The sequence below is a fragment of the Bradysia coprophila genome (assembly GCF_014529535.1).
Source record: "Bradysia coprophila strain Holo2 chromosome X unlocalized genomic scaffold, BU_Bcop_v1 contig_98, whole genome shotgun sequence".
Classification (NCBI taxonomy): domain Eukaryota; kingdom Metazoa; phylum Arthropoda; class Insecta; order Diptera; family Sciaridae; genus Bradysia; species Bradysia coprophila.
In genome coordinates this window covers 1,017,905-1,038,889 of record NW_023503371.1, presented here as the reverse complement: position 1 = coordinate 1,038,889, position 20,985 = coordinate 1,017,905, and the positions used below count along the sequence as shown (strand labels likewise).

Here is a 20,985-nt window from a genome sequence, read left to right as displayed (position 1 = left end):
GAGGACTATCTTCGTGGGCACATTTACATAACCTTTGATCCCTCAAAAATTGTGTCTTTTGCACCAGGACCAAGCATAAATCATTACTTCGTCCCTTCTTAAATGGCTTAGAATTGAATAAATTAAAATAGGAAGATTTAAGAGGGTAATCCAATGATTTTTACCACAAAAATTGTCCTTACTCCTCAGGAGCGCTGATTTGACCTGAATAATCTGGTAGCCCTATATTTACGAATAAAATTTTTCAATTTATGTCAGTGTTCATTTGAGTTCATACAGTGTATTAGGTTCCTTATTTGACGTTTCGAAAACGAACTGCTACTGCCTGGTTTATTTTACTCTGCCGTGCTTTTACTGTAAAGGTTGAATTTGCAATTAATCTATTGCAAACATCAATCATATCAAGCAGTTTTACTGTCGAATCTATTACCTCATTTGTCAGAACACGATTTTGCTACGCAAGAAGACCGCAGTACTAAGAGTTGGACATTCGTCCTTGAAGGGGTCAATATCGATAACAGATGATAGCCTTTCGTTACAGATTTGAAAGAGAGTCTCAATAGAAACTGTTTCCAATTTAAAATTTTTAGTCTTTTTTATTTTCAATGTCAGATTGTATTACAAATAACAATTTTGTAAGTGTGTAGTGTAATTATCGTCATGAGTGTGTGTCTATGTTAAGTGTAGAAACATGTGTGTTTTGACCTTAAAGCTAAGAACTTAGTTAATAATGACATGAAGCACTGTTCCAACAACATCAATTTAAAAAAAAAAAAACATTTGCTCGAAGGATATTGAAACCGAAAATGCAAACAAAGCTTTTCTTTGCTTAAAACAACTTGAAACAAAAAAAAAATAATAAGATGAAATTACAATCTTGCACCTCATGTACCACTTTTTAATCACACTTACAGCAATTTCGTAGTTGGTTGTAAACATTTAAAAAAACAAAACGAGAATTGATTTCGAAAATGTCTTTTTTCATTTAAAATTAGTTTTCCTTTTCTGTTCTTGAAGCATATGAAAATATTTTTCGTTTTTATATATTTCTGTTTTCATTTAAAACATTTTCGTCGCGCACTTATTCGTTATGAAACAACAACATACACTTGATTATACTGTTTGCTGGTATTTGTATATTTATTCTTCTTCCTCCTCTTCCTCTTCTTCTGCCTCTTCCACCTCACTGCCAGATTTGAAAACTTCACTGTCCGATTTGAATACCTCTTGAGATTCAACTGGACTGGCTGGTTCATCTACAACAGGTTCGGCAACAATTTCATCTTCTTGTTCGGCAGTTTCATCAGCAGCATTTTCTTGTTCTGGTTCGGGAATAGATTCCTCTTGAGCATCAGATTCAGCAGCTTGTCGGGCCAATTCTTCTTCTTCGGCGATTCGTTGAGCTTCCTCTTCTTGTTGTCTAGCAATTTCAGCCAATTCGGCGGCCTGTCGGGCTAATTCAGCTTCCTTTTCTTCTTCAGCAATTTTTTCCAATTCGGCTAATCGTATACGTTGTTCTGTAAGTTGTATTAAAAAACGTAAGTCTACCTTCTTCGGTGTCATAGTCATATCTATTTTTGAAAATTCTGGTTTAACAAAAGGGAAAGTGAACTGATAAGTTCAAGTCGAATATATCCAGATATGTGACATATAGAGTGTCTTTTCAAGCGGTTTTAAGTCTTATCGGGTCTATGAATATATTACCTCTGTACAGGTAGACCAGAAAGTGAAAAGATTTTATAATAATAACAAGGGAAAGAATGTTCTTGAAAATCAGCTGGTGACTTTGGTGGAAGTCCTCGAAACATTGTATCGACATTATTCCGATTCTGTTTCAAGTTTAGAGTTTTAGACTTAAGTATTTGTCATTCACTAAGTATACTAGTGTTCACTTGTTATTTAAGAGTTTTATTACCTTCTCTGGCTTGCTCTTCTGCCTTACGGGCTTCTTCAGCGATTCGCTCCTCTTCAGCTTTACGGGCTTCCTCAGCTGCGCGCGCCTCTTCAGCGATTCGATCCTCTTCAGCTTTACGAGCTTCCTCAGCTGCGCGTGCTTCTTCGGCGATTCGATCTTCTTCAGCCCGACGGGCTTCTTCAGCAATTCGTTCCTCTTCAGCTTTTCGTTTCGATTCTGCGGCTTCAGCTTCGCGAATTATTCGTTCCTCTTCAGCTTTTCGTTCCAATTCTGCGGCACGTTCAGCTGCAGCCTGTTGCGCTAGTTTCTCTTGTCTGTCTAATTCAGCTTTTCTTGCCTCTTCATCACGTTTAGCCTGTTCGGCCTTCTTAATGATTTCTTCCTCAAGCGCTCTAAAACGAAGCAAACGTTCGAATGAGAAATGGGAAACATTTTCATAAACGAAATTATACTTCTGTTCGAGCTGTTTTGCTGCTTCCAATCGTTGTGCCTTCTTCTTTTCCAACGAAATTTCATCGTCTTCACCCAGCGCATTCAATCGATCTAATCGGGCGGCTTGTTTTTCTTTTAATTCGACATTCGGATCTTCCAATGGTTTTGGTTGAGTGAATTTGCGAGAGGCTCGGTTCGGGTCTAACTTGGCTGTAATGGTAAAGTCAATGATTTTGTTTATTTTCAAATGGTAAGCTTGCATGCGTGATGATTTTATAATTGCTTCGTTTAGTAAATCATTGAAATTATATTTATTTTACGTCTTCGTTTTACCTTTTCTCTTGTGCACAATTTCTATCATTCACATGAACTTGACATGGAAATTTAATATTCTGATCTTATGATGATGCATTTATGGAATTGTTTTTTGTAAAATTGTTAATGAATAAAATTGGAAAAATTATCGAAATAAATTAGTTTAGAATGGATGAATGACAATGCATTTTAAAAGAAAATTCTAAAAATGAGTACTTACTTAAGTTAAAACTCCGTAAGCTAGCACTGAGCGATGGTCATTAGGGGAAGTGCGATGAAAGTGGGTAAATAATGCAGATTTATTATTTAAAAAAATATTAAATTAGGAGCATTCAAAAAGCAAAAAAAGTAGCTCAATCTCTTAGAAATAGTAAGGGAAGTTGAAATTCCATGCGAAGAATCAGCTAATTATTTTCCGTGTTTGTCTTGTAATTTTGGAAGAATCGTTCAAGTTTTTCTAGATTAGCTTGTTACTGAAATTTAATACTTAAATACTAATTATAATTGAAATTAAATTAAGATTTAGCCACCATATATCATATACGTACGTCGAAATATTTATGTGTTGTGGAAGAAATTGTTATTAATGTGAGAAAATGCTAGCTTTAATTAAGGTCTGAGCTAAGTTTTTATCATATTTGAAGATTGCTGTTGTTTTTCTTTGAGAATTTTCATAAGATCATTGAGATAAAGACGGTCATTTAGAGAGTTTATCACTGAACTTTGAACTTTCAAAAAAAAAATTGAAATCGAGAAAATCTAGAAAATTTGAGAAAACAATTGAAATTTTGCAAATTTTTGGATTGATCTGTATTTTCTCGCCTTTCTTGTTATTTCTCATAGAAAATCAAGGAAACCAAAAAAAAATGATTTTCCTAAAATCTTCTTGCTTTTCATAGTTTTGCGAAATTTTTTCGATTTTATCAACACATTTTCTCAAATACAGGCGATATCACTTTCAACGGTGAATGCGTTCTGTAATAAGTAGTTGTTTCTGTAGCCAAGTGACTAAATATATGTGTTCACAATGACCAAGTTGAACAACACTAGACAAATTATAAGTTTGTTAAATACTTCAAAGGCTAAGAAAACTTTTACTTGCTCATGTTTAGTGTTCTATCACTTAATGTTAATTGAAGTAGTGTATGCCGATATTATGTGTAGTAGGTGGTTAAATCTTCCGAACAAATAAAAAGAAATTTCCATATGTTTTAATATGTTTTAATAAATATTGTTTAAAGTTCAAAATCGTTACGTTCATATTTTATATTATAGATACAGAGGTATACACAAAATAAATAAATAAATAGATAGTAGATATATACCGAACAGTAAATTAAATTTATTATAACAGCGACATAATATAATTCTTCAATTGAACGTATTTATATCGCAAAAGAAAAGCGTTTATTAGCACTTTAGTATCAAGCATTATCACCATCAACATTGTTATACACATAGTGTTCATGGTCAAAATGAAGACTTAGATGTTTTGTGTGTGTGGCTTTTTAATCCCAAATTAGTTCATTTAGTAAAATCTAAACGTATAACCACCACTCATTTAGACTTGCTACGTTACTTCTAATTAATCAAATGACAAAATTACCGATAGCTCTAATCATCATCGACTGAAATACCAACTACTAAGCTACTATATTTCCACTGAGTGAAATGAATTTAATGGACCGATTTAATAGGAAATGTAACGCGTTAGACAAAAAAATTAAGGATCGAAATTAAGGGTGACAATACTTGAGACTCAAATGCTGTGTTTACAGTACAGAATAATTTGATAGTTCACAACCTAATGATCATCTTCGTGTAGAAGGTTTGTAAGTAAATTAGTTAGGATATTATTCTAGGTAGCTATGCCTCTCTCTATCTCTATATTTATAACTTTTCCTAGGAAAATTGAATTCCATCACTAATGTCCAATGAAATCGCAATTTTCTTTTGCTTCATTTTCCTCACTTTATGCTCTTTGGAATATATTTATCCGTCTATCATATTAAATACGTTCTCTTACATCTGCTGCAAAAATACGTCTGATAAAACCAGGTTAAACGATTTTAATTTTTTTTCTTCCTTCAGACATGTCTCATGTTGCAGCCTAAAATGTTAATTGATAACGAAGATGATCATTTGTTGGCGAACTATCTGTTCCAATAAATATATATATGTCAAGCTTCAATTTGCTATGGATGCACTGCGAATGGCATCGAAAAATAATTATTTAATTGCGTAAGAAACAATAATTATTACTGGTGAAACGTTGAGGGTAATTGGAAAGTCTGTGTGTCTGATATATTTTTTTATATTGTGAATTCATCCAAATTTAAATAGCACGCACTATTTTTTTTATTTTTCTCAGTTTGCTGCTTTGACTGCTTTCCTTTCTGCTGGAACAAATATTAATCAAAACATTTAAGTTAGTCGTTATTAAAGATGCAATTTTTGGTTTTTGTTTGTACATTAAAATGATTATGGAATTTAAAAACACCGATTCATTTAACTGCATTCGAAAATTGAATTATTACTTGTATGTAATGTTCAGCTGCATCAGTCTGTATAATGATGAGTTATGGTGTCTCAGCGTGACAAAAAAATATAAGCAAAATGCGATAGTGTCCTCAATTTGTTTTGATTTGTTTTTTTTCTTAAATGCCAGTTCTTCGACATTATGCTTTTGTCATTATTATTTTATGAATTCCGAGGAATCCTTTCAAATTTTTCTTTCTTTATAATCTTTTCGCCCTTTTAAGAAGGATCGATGTTTAGCTAAAATTTTAGCCTATATCAGCGCGTTTCGTATTTTACTTTTGATGCTATCTTTTCGCCGGAATCTTTTTTGAAAAATGGAAGAACAATAACGACCACGTTTACTTAAACTATTAACTTTACTTAGGACTGATCAAACTGCCACAAACAAATCTATTTTTTATTGGCCAACACATGTGTGTTCTGAAACCATTTATTGTATCACAATTTGACACTCACTTCGAAGTTGATTTTCTTCCGAACCTTTAGTTCCCAAGAATCTACGACATTGTAAATCGATTAAGTAAGTCGATTGACCTTTTAATTATGTAGAATTATTGAAAAAGAAAAACATTGGAAAAGTGGATGGAAGTGGAAGTATGTACAAAGTATGTACAAAGATTAAAGCTTGAAGCGAATAGAATTACATTTTTAACCATTTTGTAGTTGTTGGCACAAAAGGGAGGAAGGGAAGGAAAAGCGTTTCGGTGAATATGTCCACTATTGCACCATTTAATCAGGAAAATTTCCTTAAAATAGTTATTTATGTAACAAGTTGCGAAATGGGACTGTCTAGTGAAGTTGACAAATCACTCGAAACTGAGTTTGACAAAAACATTGTGTGATAAAACCAAGCCCATTTTGCAACTTGTTGCAGTCAACGTTTTCTTTAATATTTCTTAAATAGCTTGTGAGAAGTGAACTTTTGGATGCAGTGACTCCAAAATTCGGAGTCCGAATTGTTTTCCACAATTTTGGTTTTAATTTTTATCACTGAAACGGGAGATTACTTTTTATCACTCAATGATATTAGAGGTAAAATTACCACTCATACATCATTTTAACGACGTACGAAAAATTTCACTTTTCACAACAGCATTACTCAAAGTATTTCTTGCCTAATTTTACTTGTAAAATTTTAGAAGGTTTATTTGGCTTAGGGTCACCAAGTAGCGACATCTTTCTCTTATTAAAACATCGATTGTGCTGAATCGGAATATTTTTGTTCAATTCGCATTTTTATTTCATATAAGCTAAGGTCAAATAAACATTTTATGTGCTTTCTGTTCCACAGTTTTATTCGTTCCACATCATCTTCCATAGACTTACCATAGTCTACAAGAAAAACGTAAAAAAAAAGTCGTAATAAGTGTAAAACAGGTATGGTCTATTGTCCGCCAGGAGGACATAAAAATTTGATTTTCGTACTTAAACGCACTCATTTTCATATTATTTTGACACAAAATGTGAGTGCGTTTAAGACGAATTCGCCGAACGACCATACCTGTTCCAGACTTTCATTGGCACTTTCTACGTGTCGAATTAAATAAATTTAGTGGAAGGAAAATCGCTACTCTTATGTCATGATATGAAGTGTGTAACAAGTAGAACGAATGAAACAGACATAGCCCAAGAAAACGTTAAAAGTTATTTTGCGTTAAGTTGTGCTGGGGTATTTGGGAAGGACATCTTTATCTCTTTATTCAAATGTGTTACGTCTTCAAGAAATGACAATATTTTCCTCCACTAATCAAACAAAATAAAAATTCAAAAACAATCTTGGTGTGAGTGATGTGATAAAGTAGCATTTTTGTGTTCATTTTTCGTGTGAATCGTTTAAACTGAAAATATTTACAAATGCAATCAGAAAGAAAACGTGTGAAACGAAACAAATGATTTATAGGGGAAGAGACAAAAGGAAACAAATCAAAATAAGATAAAATGTGTAAAACATAAAAATCGATTGATTAATGATTGAAATCAAATTGTCAATTAAAATTTCAACCTACCTGACGGTAGCGAAAATGTTGGCTGTTGGTGTGCGTCAGCAGCGGCGATATTCTTTTTGTAATAAGACAAAAAGTTGATATCCTTTCGAACCTTATCCTTACGGAAAAACAATGGTGTTGTTGGTATAATTTGGGATCGTTTTGAATAGCCTTTGTCACCGACTATACGAACAGAGGCCAAATGACTTTTTCCTTTAAAACAAATTTGGATAGATTTTTAACGGGTGTGGTACACACATTGGTCATACAAAAGGGTTACACTTATTTTGTATTAAAAATAATTGGCTTTGGTATACATTATGGATGTCTTAAAACATGTATCGAATACCAGATCGTACACATTTTGTTATCAACTGTCCAAGGAAATGTTTATTAGAAACGTGGAAAAAGTTTGCTTCTATTTCGAAACGTTTTTGATTTTCGAAACTAAAAATCTTATAAATAATACCGAGGACTTGCTTCGTTTACCAAACGACTTATAATTGAACTGGCAAATAAGTTTTTTTTTTTGCTCAGACACAGAGCGATTTACCTTGATGTTGGGAAGCAGTGAAATTTTTAGATTGTTTTAGATTGTTCTTACGACTTGACATTAATAAGTGGCCACAAAAGGGAGTTATAGCTAGCGGTTCAATGACAGGCCTATCGTATAATTTCTCTCCAATCTATGTTGTCACTTCGATAACAAAGATTCACATTTTTTACGCGAAGCTTTGGATTTCCGTAGATTTTTGTGGTGGTTCATTTAGCCCATTCAAACGTTTCGAAATTACCAAACTTCTGAAATTATCGACCGAAGGATCGAGTTCGTACGTATATTTAGAAAAATCAACGCACAAAATTGGTAAAACAATCAATGGTGATAAAAGGGGGTTGTGACAGAAAATATTGTACTAACCATAGAATGACCTCTCCGTTCATTTCAACTAATTTAACCATAATTTAAAGGTTCACAGAGAATGTTTTCTTTATAAAAATTGGATCATCTCTTCAATTTTGCATATGTTACTCACCCACATACTTCCGATTGGAATCATTCGCGTTGTATTTAGTATTAATTTCACGATTAATTTCATCGGAAATTCTACTTGCACCTAGAGCCTTGGCTAAATATGCATCAGTTCCATAACGCTGTTCATACCTAAATTAAGTGATTTTTTTTGTTAAAACAAATTCATTTCAATTGTTGGATTAGATCAAATTTTATTTACTTTGAAGAGTATGAAATAGGTGAAACACTGTGTGCTCGCTGAACGTTGGTGTGAACTTTACGCAACAACGAATTGGTAGCTGTACGAAGTTCTCTTGTTTCATCATCAAAATCCTAATTTTTTTTTTGTAAAAAAACATTTTCGAAAAAAATAAAATTAGAAAATTTTTCGCAAAATTGATCAATCCGACCTATATAATGGTAAACGGCAATCGAAAACGCGCATATAGCTTTTTGAAGTAAATAAAATAAAAAATGTAAAAACAAAAAATGGAACACTGATCATTGTCATCGTTTAGATCACGTTTAAAAAGACACATTGATCATTGTCATAGTATGTGACCAACCTTTGCATAGCTAGAATTCAAATAATTCTCAGTTGCATAGTAATGTGGATGGGAACGGACCTTATGTTCAACTACACGCCGATTAGTCACTGATGGGCGTACACGCACATTTACAATACGTAATGGTGATGCAATAACTCGGGTTGGTGAACGAATAACTCTGGTTGGGGTTGATGAAATTCTGGTCGACGTAACGATTCGTTTGTGAGCCACAAATGGAATTGAGCGATGTATAACTGTAGGATAACTGGAGTAGATTGGGTATGTGGTTGTGTATGTCTGTACCTGGATGGTGTTAAATTTTTGTTTATATAATTTTTCAACAATTTAATTGAAACAGTTCACTATAGCTGCATAAAATGGGGAACACCTCTATTTTAAAATATATGTTGATTGAATCTGGACTGTATCCATCATTTTAATCAATGTCAAAACTGGAGAGACTAAATGTCGTTGTAAGAGAAGGATTTAAAACGATCATTCGTTAATCTTGATGTAGCAAGTAAATACGTGAAGTATCCACGGACTTAAGTAAAGTCGGTCTATATAAAGCCCAAATAAAAAAAAACTTTAGGAAACTAAAGCTTCGTCTTTCTTACTGTACTTTAAATGTCAAAAGCTTCTTATATTTGTCCATTGATTTCACCGTTAAGAATATACGTTCGTATAGTACATATACAGTCACAGGGAGACTTTATACAGTCACGTTGATTACACCGTTAACAGTATACGTTTTTAGAGAATCCATTAAGAGGGGACCTTATATGGTCACGTGACATGCTTTCATGAATTTTTGTTGCATTGCAAGATTTTTTTCGTCTCTTTGTCTACCGTAAACAATAATAATTACTCTTCTGATCTAGTATTGGCAAACATCCCAGCCGATCTTTTTAATGCATGGTACATTATGGTATGATGTTATAATTTTCAGTGTAACTGGTAGAACTGGTAAAGACTGTACTGTTGGGAGGTCGTTTATTTACGAATACAATCACAGAGTCAGTTTGGGAATTAATGTGGAAGTACTTCTTAGACGGTCCCTATCGAATTATTATGCACTAACTTACTGCATACTTACCCTTGAAAATCCTGTTGGTATTACTCTAAGGGGTGTCTGAAATAAAACATTAAAATTTACTTAATTTTCTCCTGAAGATTTGCGGCATTTCGGAAGCGTGTCCATTAAGACAAACGAGCCTACAGACTCACATTTTGTGATCAACGTTTTCGTTGTTTTTGTCTTTAAGGTCTCGTTCAGTTGCACATGCGATCGGTACAACACGGTGACAAAAGTTCAATTTTAGACGATCAGCAAATTTATAAAGATACATTAAACGGCGAAAATTTAACGTTTTCTTGTAGTATGAAAATATTTGCATATCGGAGGTTTTAAACGAGAGTCACTGAAGGTCAATTAAAGCTTCAGATCCTTATTACGAAAAATTGACACGTTTGATTGACTCAACAAAAAAATTTGATTTTCTTGGGTTTCCCTGGGTAAATCGTTTGTATAAGTTTAGGTGTTTGAATCGATAATTTTGTGGTGATTTAAGAGTATAATGGAAATTTATAGTCTTGAGAATGAGTCATTGAAAAATTAGTTGTAGGACGTTATTAATAAAGGTGGCTCACTTTCTTGGGACTAAAGGGCACAGTAAAAGTGTTACACCAAGCCATAGGAAGATTTTAAAGGCCTTTTATGATCGACACACAAATGCAATCTTTACGAGGATTTTCAAGAAGGGCACAACTCTGAACTTTTGTTACAGAAAGCTTTGCAATAGCTTCAGACTCTTCAGCTGACAGATTCTTAGCACGAATTACATTTTGTGTGAATCTATCTTTTAGAGTTACTGTTGAAAAATTATTTTAAATTTCGTAAGCAAATTTATTTGTTTTAAAATTTTAAAGCAATCAATTAATTTGACTGCCTGACTCCGTGACTGCCACCAGCTCCTAATAGCTAAATGACACAAGGATGAAAACATTGAAAGAAGCAATGATGCAAAGAAAGTTTTTTTTTGAAATTTCGAGGGTAATTTAGCCAATAGATTATTTCACGAATTATTGCTGGGTCGTTAATTTTCCATTGCATTCCTTAACCGAAGATTTACGTTTCTATCCCTTTGTTTTCGAAAGCTCTATCTATTACACGGTATGTCATAAGAAACTAGAACTACGAAATGCTATTGGCACCGGGTGCCGATAGTCTCTTTATTATACTGTGGCTAACGGCACCAGGTGCCAAGAGTCTCTTTATTATTCTAATGCTAATCGCACCCGGTGCCATTAGCCACAGTATTATGAAGAGACTATTGGCACCCGGAAAAATTAAAATTTGAATAAAAATGCTGGATATCTTTTTACGAAATTCAACGTAAAGTCGGATTGTTCGATCCTGAGGAATTCACCCTTTTACGAAATGTACAGTAAAGGTAGTTTGAAATTTAACGTAAAGGCGGATTGTTCGATCCTGAGGATTTCATCCTTTTACGAAATGTAACATAAAGGTAGTTTGTTCGATCTTATGGAATTCATCTTATTTAGAAATGTAACGTTAAGGCGGATTGTTCGATACATTTACGTTACATTTCGTAAAAAGAATGAACTCCTCAGGTTCGAACAATCCGCCTTTTCGTTAAATTAACGTTTCATTTCGTAGAAGGATGAATTCCCTCGTATTCTACAAAACGCATTTACGTTATATTTCGTAAAAGGATTAAATCACTAGTTCGAACAATCGTCTTTGCGTTGTATTTTGTATAATCACGAACTCACTAAGATCGAACTAACTACCGCCTTTACGTTACATTTCGCAAAAAGATGAATTTCCTAGGATTGTGTTCAAAACGAGTTTAATTTTCAAAATACCCAGATTTTTTGTTCAAATTTTAATTTTTCTCAGTGCCAATAGTCTCTTTATAATACTGTGGCTAATGGCACCGGGTGCAAACTATTGTTTGTCTTTTAGGTTAAACTCACCGAGTCTACTACTTTCTTTGCTTTTTCCAAATCATTATTATTTACCCTTCTCAACCTGTTTTTAATTCAATCAATTTTGGTCTACACTGAATTTTACCTGAAATGTAGTGATCAGGCCAACACCTGACCTGAAATCTGACCTAACAGCTTTGAACGAAACTAGGTTCAGGTCAGGTTTGTTTTCTGAAATCACCTGACCTGATCGGAATTTGCAGGTAATATTGATTTTTGACCACGCGTAGTGAAAATCATTTTTTTTTGATTACAGATCGTGATTCGTATAAATATGTAGAAATATTCATTTATTATCAAAGCGAAAAAAAGACTGCTCGCATACGACGCGACGCAGTCAGTAAAAAACGATCTTTTCAATCAATATGTTCTGTGAAAACTATTTATTTTCCTTGAAAGCCTTGCGAAATGGGTTAATGCTGAAAACAAACGAGACATTGAAAACGTGTTTTGGTCCTAGTTTTCATTGACAAATGCAGCAATCGTAATTTTCGATAGAGAAATTTCTAACTTTAATTGACAGTTGCGACAATTTCGTCATGAAAACAAGGACCAAAACATGTTTTGAATGCCTCGTTTGTTTTCAGCATAATGGTTTTGGTGGTGACAGCTAGCTAAGTTTATAGTCAATTAGCTAAGCAGAGCATAGTAGAACTAAACTCTGATAGAACTAAGTAAATCCAAACTATCTCGATTGACAAAAAATTATTAAAATTGTCGATGGTAGGCTCTTTGAACTTATTAAATTCAATTCAAAATATTATAATATAATATTATAATTTCAAATATATTCACAAGCACACTCAAAGCTTTTCTGTGCTATACAAAAAAAAGAACTTGGCAAAAAACAAGATACAGTTCGGTGGAATTTAATTTAGTGACGAAGTTTGCATTCACCATCTGGTACACATTCCTAAGGCTGTAAACTTTGGGAAAGGTCACGCCGATCGCCATATTTTATTAGATACGGACTTTTTGTATGAAGTCCGTCAAGTGTGGCGTGTCACCCACATATCTGTATCTGCATGACCTCCTCAAAGGTGGGCCTTGCACATTTTTACACATTCTTATAGTCTCGTGCATATGTGGGTGAAATTATAGTAGTTATACGCGCACACGTTGTAATTATGAAACCCACTTGTCTCAGCATTATTAGAAAAATGTACCAGCTGGTTTGCACAGCCGAATATCGACACATTAAATGGTTGACACTTAGCTGCAACTGTTTTATGGTAAAATGTTGCAAATCAAAACATTTCGCTGGTACTGTCCTACTGTAACAACTGTGGAATGAGTTCATTTTTTCTCAATCATAGATTCCCTAGCAAACAAAGTAAATGAGTCGGAACTTTTTTAATTTAAAAATAAATATCGCAAAAATCCACTGCTTCCTCCAATCACTTCAATATGTCACTATAATACTACACATCCATTATTTTTGGTAATAAAAAGTAACAACTAACTTGTTTCAATCAATTTATTACCAGTTAAAAGCAAGATATTTTACACGACACAATACACACATTTTTATGTAAAATACGTTACATTTATATGGTTCATTGAAACGAACGTTTTCGATAAAGCTTATGTGTTCGAATAAGAATATTAGGTAACACTGCAGTAAGGGTGCCATTTAATTTATAATTTGCATTTCATTTTTTTTTTAATATTTGTAAAAAAAACAATTAAGCATAAACATGTTTGTTAGTGAGATATGTTGTAATACAAAATATAAAGTTAACAATTAATTAAAATAGTGATACCAAAGTCCAATAAACATATCCTTACTGCTGAATTTAGAAAAAAAAATATTTTCCATTCATAAAAATTAGTTTCGGTCGTTCGCACGATCTAAATAATCATTTGCAACCATATTCAAACATGGTACGAATAATGTCTGTATGAAGTTCCATGCGGCAATCGTCCGGATGCTGTTGAACTATAGCTATATCCGCCTGGTCCAGCACCGGAAGTAGATGTCCGGGAAGTGTTATATGAGTATCCACCCGGCCCGGTTTCGCTTTTACGTTCGGTTGTGGTCGAATAGGATGAACGTTCCGGACGTGAATAGGGATTCGACGATGAATTGTTATTCTTTTCGGTGGTTGACGTATACGAATAAGAGTATTGTTCATCTGCACGACGTGAACGGCCTGATGGACTGTCAGTCACCGAATAATAGCTACGGGATGGGGTCTGCGAATAGTTTATTGCATGGGATGTAGATTTTACAAAATGTTTATTTCGTTTGGGATCATCCATAAATTAGTAACGTATTCCTCATTGCCTGTTGGAATGGGTGACGTTTTTTGAGCAACTTCACACTAATAATAGAGAGACACATTTGCAGACTTTTCAAAGCTCGTTAAACATTTGAATTTAAATCAGTGTTACTTGAGCGACTACATTTTCTTCTCCCTTGATTAATGCTCTGGAATAATGTCATTTATTTCTATCTCTTTTTAATCCAATTCAGTGCATACATAAAACAAAGACAAAACGATCGAATATTTCCGTGGAACTTCCGTGGAATTATTCCATCGTTTTGTCTTTGTCTTATGTATGCACTGAATTGTATTGAAAAGAGATAGAAATAGGTGACATTTTTCCGGAGCAGTTCTAATAGGGAATAAATGACGAATTCAATCAAAAGAATAGTAGTGCTGAAAACCGACAAAGCATCGTGAATCTTTTTTGATACAAATTTTGTTAATCGACAGAATTGACATTAGAATAATGAAAAATTTGTTCGTAATAGATACTCAATGCTTCGTCTGTTTTCACCATAAAGAATTGAACCAACTGGTTGTTTCTATCAATGATAGAATCTATCATGTAACTACAAGAAAGTGTAGCGTAGCTACACCTAGCATCACGAAAGAGACGTAATTAAAAGAAAATCTTCTGTTATACTGTCAAACTTGACAGAAGAACAAACGAAAAATTTTAATTAGGTCTCATTTACGTCGCTATGTGTAGCTAGAGTAAATTCAATACTTAAATTAATCCAGAAAACACAAAAGCTGTCTGAGCTTCAAAAAGTCTTTTGATCAACGGATACGCAACGTATCTAGTATGTATTCACTGTTGATCAACCCTGAATTCCCTCTTAGAAAATAAGATAAATTTAGTGAAGAAATTTAGTGATTTCTTTTGTTTAACGAATTACTCAAATGCGTTGCTTAATTCTATGGCTGATCCCAATTACTTAGGTAGTAGTTAATCAACAAATTATTGCAAAGTGTAAGTCATTTTTCACATTTCTCACTAATATTGAGAATTTTCTTTATGAAAAGATTCCATTCAATGTTTTCCCGTTTGATTGACATGATTGAAAAATAGCTGAACATCGATACAGCTGGTGTGGAAATGGTTTCCGCGTCAATATGTCAATCAAAATAGTGAAACATTGTCGCTTTAATTTCACAAATTGTAAATTAAAGTTATTATTGGTTGGTCGAACGTTGTTTTTTTTTTGTGGGACAAGATTCGACCGACACACATAGGAAATACAAAAATGATATAGTGTGTGAATTCATGCCATAAGTACGCTCGGAATTCAAATGAGTTCAACGCACTGAGATAATATATACTAATTTAACGCGGACACATTGCTATTATATAATATGGGAACTGCGTTGAAAAAAAAATGATGCGTTAAAGAGGCAGCATGGTTTTTATTTAATTTTGAATTTGAGCGCGCTTACGAATGTGAATAAAAAGCTTTGAGTAAAATGTTAATTTTAAGATTGGTAAATAAAGAAATTGAAACATGTTTGAAATGCTTTTTGAAGATATAGATTTGTACTTATTCAAATATTATTCCATTTTTTTTGTATATCTTCCGCTGGTTATTTAATTCACAATTAATTTTTGTAATAAATCTTTGGTATTAATAATGTGTTTTAAGGTTAGGATCACTTGCATCATTTTTATAGCACACCGTAATTGGTTTTTGTTTGGTTTTGTTTGTAAATTATCTTTCTGCGAAGAAGGAATGTGAGTTTCATAGCGTAAATAGTTTCATAGCTTATAAAAACGAGAATTTTTTGGTTTTGTTTTATTTAAAAATCGTTTTTATTTAGGTGTGACAAATACATCTAAAAAAATAATATAAAAATGTTCGAATGTAAATAAAAAATACTGACGTGTTAGTTTTCGTAGAGACAAAAAAAAATATATCTAAAAGCATGTAAGCTGTTAGTCGGTGAAAAAAAGTGTTTTTAATTTAAATAACAAAAAATTTAACTGCAAACTTTCTCGTATACACGAAACTTTGCCATATTTTCCACTAAATGCAAAGCAAATTTCTATCAAAAAAATTCAAAAATCAAAAGTAAAAATCGTTTCAAAAAAAATCATCGTCGAACGATAAAAAAAAACTCAAATTCATTCATGGATGGTATTTGCTCGGTTCCACAAAGAAAATTCTTCGATGTGCATCTTTCACCGGAGCCGTTTGGTGTAGTCGCGGTAAAAGAACATCCATGCTCTGTCGATCGGTGCTAGCTGATATGCTTCCACCAGCCGTTCGTAGTTCGCTACAGCGGCGAACTTCGTTCAAAACTTTCGTGCGTGTCGAGTCACGAGCGGAGATGTACGGTTGAAGTGGCTTCAACGTTGCTTCCGGTTTCGGTCGAATAGCCGCCCGATTGATGGGTGTTAGAATTGATTCACGCTCTTGCGTTTTTGGCTTCCTTTTGCCGAAAGCTGTTATCGGGTCAGCCACAAGTGACGGTCGATACGCTTTTTTCTCAGAATCAATGTCGCGTCTCTGTAAGTCCAGAAACGTAATAGCTTGAGACTTTTGGGTCTATTTTCAATTTGTTTTGTGTGTGCGTGTGCGTGCGTGAGCGTGTTAATATATTCTCAAAAGCAGATTGTTATAAATGGGTTCGATTTCGTTTTAAGCAAAAACATCACGGCAAGTTTATTGTGTTTTTTTTATTGGTTTTGGGGGGTATTAAGGGTTTCGTTTCAGTTTAGCACATTATTTTAGTACGAAGCCGGGAGGGTATTTGTGTAATTGTGTGTCAATTTGTGTCATTTAAATTGCGTTGTAAGTCATTCATAATAATAGATAAATGTGTAACATCCAAGTAAAATAGTAAAATTTCAACAACAAAAAAATATTTTTCTTTTGTCCAACCTGTACAAGGTCCATTTACAAACTTTAAATATCAAACAAATATTGCAACACTGCCTAAATATGGAAAGCACAGGTCTGGATATTCGCGAAATGAAATCCAACACGAGACAAAAATAATTTCTTTGCTACAATAACGTTAACATAAACACATCGTTTAGCGAAGTGTTTGTATGGTTGTGTGTGTCTGTGAAAATCTCTGATAACCAGGTCCTATTAATATATGAATGAGAAAATCTACGAAACATTTTCTTGGTTTTAAATATTTATTTGCTTAGGCACTGAAATGTATTTTCTAATGATTCTATATATATAGTAATACGTCCTGTTAGGTGTGTGTGCAAGTGTTCGAAATAATAATAAAATGTTTTAAGTTATATGTTGAGTGTGGTCAGCTGTAAACATTTTCATTGAGCGGACTCGTTGATTTGATTTGTGTATACTGGAAATTCTTTTAACGAATTGAAATGAGAAGGATGCAAAACAACGAGTCGTAATACAAAAAAGAAAATTCCAAGGCGAAATTTTCTCGGTCACTATCATGAAGCCACAATTTTATAATCCGTCCTACGCTTAATTCAATTCTCACACGACGCAATGATTCATTTTTATTTTCTTTTCGTAAATGTTTTTAGTTCGCAAAGAGGCGCTCAATTTTACATTGACCGACTTTATGAGAATTATTTTAATTTAATTTTTAACGCTAACAGCATCGCATAAATTTGATTTGAAATAAGCGAAAGACGACTCATCGCACATTGTGGTTGAATTGGCGATTTACTTTATGTCAAGTTCGCTAAAATAATGTGCTGACAAATTTGAATTTTTGTCTCGAATAATTAGTTGGGTTGAATCAACAGCTTGATTTTGTTTTTCATTGAATGAAATATCCACAAATCGACGATCCATTGATTGTGAGACTATTTGTTTAATGAAACAAATCGGTCGGTCGGTCGGGTAATTTTGGAAATATTTTACGATTCAATTCGACTGGCATAATAAATAAACAAATCTCAGAAATAGCATTGTCCGGAATGTTGACTACGCCAGAAAATCGGATTATAATTTGCAGTTTTTATTGCGATTTTTCATTTTTTTTTATTTATTATTCTTTTCTCATTTCGGTTTCTATGACTGACCGTGCAAATCGTGTTTCAATTTTTTTTGAGTTTTTTTCTGGAACACAGCCAAGCGTGTTTTTTGTTACACATATTATGTTTTAAATAGTTGCCTATTCAATAGAAATATTTTTCATTAACAAAAATTCTTAAATTAAAACGGGCCACTCTCAAACCGAATGGAATACAATCGTCCCGTCTGTTATCCGAAACAATTCTTTACAGAATTAGATGGAAAAGGTTTATTTCTGAAAAATTAATTATCGAAAAATTTTCTTTTTTTGAGTCATTCTAAACGAAGCTTTATTGTACAATCGCTGCTGTGTGATGATAATATTAGCTCAATGATCAAAATATAACTCGTGAGGTAAAAAATATCGTTAGGTAGATTCCAATAGTGAGCATAATTTTACTAGATAGAACTAGCAAAACTGAAATGGGAACATAATCATCATTCCCTTAACATGAGAAGACAAAATGTTTTCACAATACGTCCAAAAGGAACGTGAAATTTTGAATGTTGTTAGATCAAGTAGAAGCATGATTTACCATATCAATAGAGTATATTGATCTGATCTGATATTTTCTTCTCAGAGTTTCATCACCTCGATCATTTTTCCGAAAAATTGAAACGTTACAATTAAGTGCAGTACATAAAACGAACATATGTTAACTTCCAAAGGTACAAACTGTCTGTTTACTCGATTCATTTTAATGATTTTATGTTCTTCTGATGCAGAACTAATTTTTGATCTAGAAAAACAAATGCTGCGCTCGCTTCATCAGTAAATTTCGTTGAAAATTGTTTCAAAAATAATTCCAATTTTCGCTATTTTTAGAGAGGATTCAAACTCTGAATAGATGATGCGAGCGATAAAATTTTAGTAGTACTTTCGGTTCGGCAAGTGCTTGTTGTTGTTTTTTTATGTTTTATATAGTTCTGGCACAAGATGCAAATTATGCTGGGCAAAAAAGAATTTGATGCTTGGAAATATATATATTTATATATATTCGGTGATCAACACACAAACAATATTAAACTTCGTGTTTGTCATTCATGTCGAGATTTATGCATACTACACTACACTCCTTACTTTTCATCAACTGTATGTTTTCACGTGTAAGATGAGACGATCACTTGAAAGTACGGCGTTTTTCTTGCTCGAAGAGTTACTTAATACCAAGATTGTATGCGTATATGTGTATTCGCGTACTGTGTAGTAATCATAATTTAGCACCGATTCATATAATATACACGAGTAACAGTTGGTTTATATGTTTTTCTTTTTTGAATATATAAACCACCAGAACGGTTACTGGCTTTCCATTTTTTTTATGTTTGAATTTTCTTAGGTAAATTTTTACTTGGAACTTTGTATCAAAAATTAATAAAAATTTGCACTTATACAACCTGCGTCAATATTTATAAAAATAGAGTAACATTTGAGAGAGTATAATATTTGGGAGAACTTATACTAAATAAAAACTTTGTAACAAAATATGTGTAAAGTGTTTGGATTAGTAAAAAAAATATTTAAAAAAAATGCAAAGTTTTCAAGGTTGACTTTTTTAAAAACAGTTTATGGTTGGATCTGTAGTGTATATCAAAAAAATATTTTAAAAAACAAAAAAAAAGCATTCTAACTATAAAAAAAATCTTTTTTTCGCTGTTGATCTCACCATCGTCACCTCACCTACATAATATCTTCTAATTAAAACGACGGTTGACGAACCATCCTCTATTTTATAACATTATAACATTTCTCCGTATCATTGAAGGATATTCAGTGGTTTTGCGATATTTATTTCATTTTTGTTTTAATTTTCTGACAAGTCTTCAATTCAAACGTGTTTCAATCTCTTTATATCACAAGGTTTCATAAAAAAAAACTTTTGATTTTCTATATCAAATACAAAAAAATGAGAGCAGGGAAGGACAAAAGCACCGAACAAATATTTGCAAAAATCTATTTTCAATTTATGTACAATTTTCGTTAAGATTATCAAGTCAACGTCATTTTCCGTTTCATTTTTTTTGCTCTCTGATTTCGATTTCATTTACACAAATTTTTAAAGAAATTTATCTCTTAAACTCATTTGCAAATATTTGCGTTTTTTTAGGAAGGAACAACACAACAATCACTTGAACTTATTTCCAAAATTCAAAAAAAAAAACGGTAAAACCTTACCGTTACTGAGTACGACGATACAACTGGCCGAGATGAATATGGCCGCCGGGTTGTGTAAAAGTCACTTTCATAAACCATTTTTGTTCACTGATTTAATGTTAAAATCGAAGAGAGAAAGAAAAATTGATTAGATTTCACTCTGATAAAATTGAAATTTAAGAAAAAATCAAAAAAACAAAATTTATGGAAAATTCACCAATTAATAATTTTTAATATTGTTCAATTTCGAAGAGGTTAGTATAACCAAAAAGAAGACGCTCTGTGTGCTAACTAAACGACCGTTCGAGATGTTCTGAAATAAACCCGCGATCCAAATCGTTTTTTTCGAGAAATATGACCGAATCGAAAACAACCAGTGCCAAATTATTTTTGGAAACGAATCAGTGGTGTAGTTTGTGTTATTATTTAAATCTAAATTTAGCCGAAAAAGTTGAAAATTACAGAAAAAAAAAACTTTTTTTTTGTGTTGTGTTGTTGTTATCATGATCATGACTCTTGCAAAATGTTTTCAATCATTTGATAGTGTCAGCATTTATTCGGACAATACATAAAGACGACGAAAAATCATTTTGATACACTTGAATGCCATCCATCCTTCTCATACACATTCCAACACATAAAGAAAATTTGGATATTCAAATGGAAGCAAATTTTTATAAATTAGACCTAGACCCGATTCTTAAAATAGCCAATACCAAAGGCATAATATCGTAGTCTTCCACGAAAAAAAACGTTTTTCACGCTGATCGTGCACAATGGATCGCACACATTT

At 32.9% G+C, this 20,985-nt stretch overlaps 1 protein-coding gene across 10 annotated transcripts; it reads right to left on the bottom strand.

Annotated features, from left to right (window-relative positions):
• Positions 1-581: 581 nt before the first annotated feature.
• LOC119070503 (protein anoxia up-regulated-like) lies at positions 582-20,572 on the bottom strand. Of its 10 annotated transcripts, none has more exons than XM_037174852.1 (10): positions 20,410-20,572; positions 20,214-20,300; positions 9,845-9,880; positions 8,767-9,051; positions 8,421-8,533; positions 8,223-8,350; positions 7,210-7,401; positions 2,368-2,557; positions 1,916-2,307; positions 582-1,517 (listed from the first exon to the last, which is right to left on the bottom strand). In XM_037174852.1, exons 2-10 carry the CDS (start codon positions 20,289-20,291, stop codon positions 1,141-1,143), a joined length of 1,791 nt encoding a protein of 596 aa, XP_037030747.1. In that variant the 5' UTR covers positions 20,292-20,300; positions 20,410-20,572; the 3' UTR covers positions 582-1,140. The 10 variants fall into 10 exon arrangements, with proteins under 10 accessions (XP_037030747.1, XP_037030748.1, XP_037030749.1 ...); XM_037174853.1 differs by having other exon boundaries at positions 8,827-9,051; XM_037174854.1 differs by lacking the exon at positions 7,210-7,401.
• Positions 20,573-20,985: the final 413 nt, after the last annotated feature.